This window comes from Mandrillus leucophaeus, unplaced genomic scaffold (genome assembly GCF_000951045.1).
Source record: "Mandrillus leucophaeus isolate KB7577 unplaced genomic scaffold, Mleu.le_1.0 Scaffold348, whole genome shotgun sequence".
NCBI lineage: Eukaryota > Metazoa > Chordata > Mammalia > Primates > Cercopithecidae > Mandrillus > Mandrillus leucophaeus.
In genome coordinates, this window is record NW_012103676.1 from 2,694,978 (window position 1) to 2,697,147 (window position 2,170).

Below are 2,170 nucleotides of genomic sequence, written 5' to 3' on the forward strand. Positions count from 1 at the left end.
TGAGACAGAGTCTCGCTGTGTTAACCAGGCTGGAGTGCAGTGGCAAGATCTCGGCTCACTGCAACCTCTGCCTCCTGGGTTCAAGTGATTCTCGTGCCTCAGCCACCCAAGTAGCTGGGATTACAAGCGCCCACCACCATGCCTGGCTGATTTTTGTATTTTTAGTAGAGATGGAGTCTCACCATGTTGGCTAGACTTGTCTCGAACTGCTGACCTCAAGTGATCCTCCCACCTTGGCCTCCCAAAGTATTGGGATTCCAGGGTGAGCCACCGCACCTCGCAAAAATGGATGTAATCTGTTCAAGTCCCTGCTTTCAGTTCTTTTGGGTGTATAGCCAGGAGGTGTTTTTATTTTCGTAGTAACTTAAAAAAAAATTATTCTGACTACTTAATGATAGCTCCTGTTCTTTTTTGATAATCAAAAAACTAAGAACCTGCTCTCATGTTTGTATGTGAGACCGACGTTGGAATTTTAGTACATTCCATTTCACTCATGGAATATAAGAAGCTGCTGAGGAGAGCAGCTTAGGTTACAACGAGAGAAAGTGAAGCCACTCACTTTGTCATTTTAAAAGAAACTTGATGAGTGTTCTCTGGGTCTGCTGATAACGCAGTGTATCAGAGAAAGGCATTGTGTGCCAAGAAAGGAAGATGATTGTGCAGGGTTATAACTAAGGACACTGCCTCAGTGCAGAACTCATTGACATTTAATAAATAATGAACAAAGGCAGTGAGGCTGAGATTTTTTGAAATTACACTGGCCTTAAAAGTCTTGCAAAAATGTAAACTCAATAAAATATTTCACAGGCATTTCTTCTCCTTATGCTTATTTTTTCCCAGGCACAATTTGGAATCTAAAGGACATTATTCCATGCAAGAGTCAAGCAGAAATCATAAATGCCTTACTAAAGATCTTATCTGAAGTTTTGGGAATGGATGCTGGTGAAACAGTTATTCAAATGAAAGAGACTGAAACGCAAAGATTAAAAACTGCTGCAGAGGCTGAGGAAATATTAGAGAACACTAATGGGGATGATTTGATTGAAGATGATGAAATGGAAGGAATTTCTCATAAGAGAAAAGTCAGAAGGAAAACTTTCGTTTCAGATTTACTTCCGGTAAGTCAGGTTGATGTTCTCAAATATGGATTAATACAGCTGTTTCTTTTTTCCAGCAGTTATCCTTGGCTTTGCAGAAAAATATTATAGCAAAGTTAGCTATAAAGGGCGTTTCGGCAAAAATGAGTCGTATTTTCCTGTTGATTCTCTTTATGTCATTAAAAATCTCCTAAAGGGGGAAAAGTCTTTTATCTAACGTGATAGTTTTATACACAGGAGAAGATTTCAGAGATGGGATAAACCTATCCTTTTGGAACACTTTAGAAATAGATGATCATCTTTGTAACTCTTGCATCTCCACACTTGTGTTACATACTGTCTGCCAGACTGTCTTCAGACTAAAGGAATTTGTACTTTGCCTGAATTGTCCCTTGCATTCTTGCCTCTTATTTTAGTATTTAGCCTTATCAAGGTGGCAAACCAAATCTTCATTTATCCACTGCTGATCCGCAGAGGTTGGGTGACTGTGAGATGAATGATGGTTTGTAGTTTTCTTGGAGTGGGTGATGGTGGCATAGTTGTGCTGGTGGTGTGATATTGCAGTAAAGGGGAGCAATCTGGGGTGCAGGAAGCATTTCAGCTGACAGTCTGCAGAGAGAGAGCCGTATTTGGGGAGAACACTTTGTTAAGGAGGAGAGCAAATAGGAAAACAGGGAACACAGTGACTGAGGCTTTATTCATTCAGGTTCACATTTACTGTGCTCCTAATGTATGCCAGGCACTGTGCTAGACACTGGTCATAAAAAGATGATTAAGATGTAATTTCCAGCCTTCAGGAACTTCCTCCGTGTTGGGAAGACAGACACATAAAACCATGGCTCTAAGGCCTGTGGCCCTGCACAGATTTCTAAGGGAATGGTATCTGTAGAGTAGGCCCTTGTGACTCAGCCTTTATGGGAGAGCTAAGGAAGAGGCTGCCAGAGAGAGCCTTTTGGACACAACATCTGGGGCGTCATAAAGGAGGGGGTAAGAAAAAGCAGGTTAGTGTTTGGAGAGCACACTCAGGCAGCTGGAGGAAGGAAGAGCACAAGGGGCCTGGCAGCAGGAGGACC

At 42.0% G+C, this 2,170-nt stretch overlaps 1 protein-coding gene across 1 annotated transcript in view; it reads left to right on the top strand.

The window, feature by feature from the left end:
• The window catches only part of HEATR3 (HEAT repeat containing 3), a 68,253-nt gene that overhangs the window by 25,104 nt on the left and 40,979 nt on the right, over positions 1-2,170 (top strand). Inside the window, exon 7 of the mRNA XM_011989152.1 lies at positions 841-1,118. Within this exon, the coding sequence (XP_011844542.1) occupies positions 841-1,118 (278 nt within the window). The remainder of the gene's footprint in view (positions 1-840; positions 1,119-2,170) is intronic.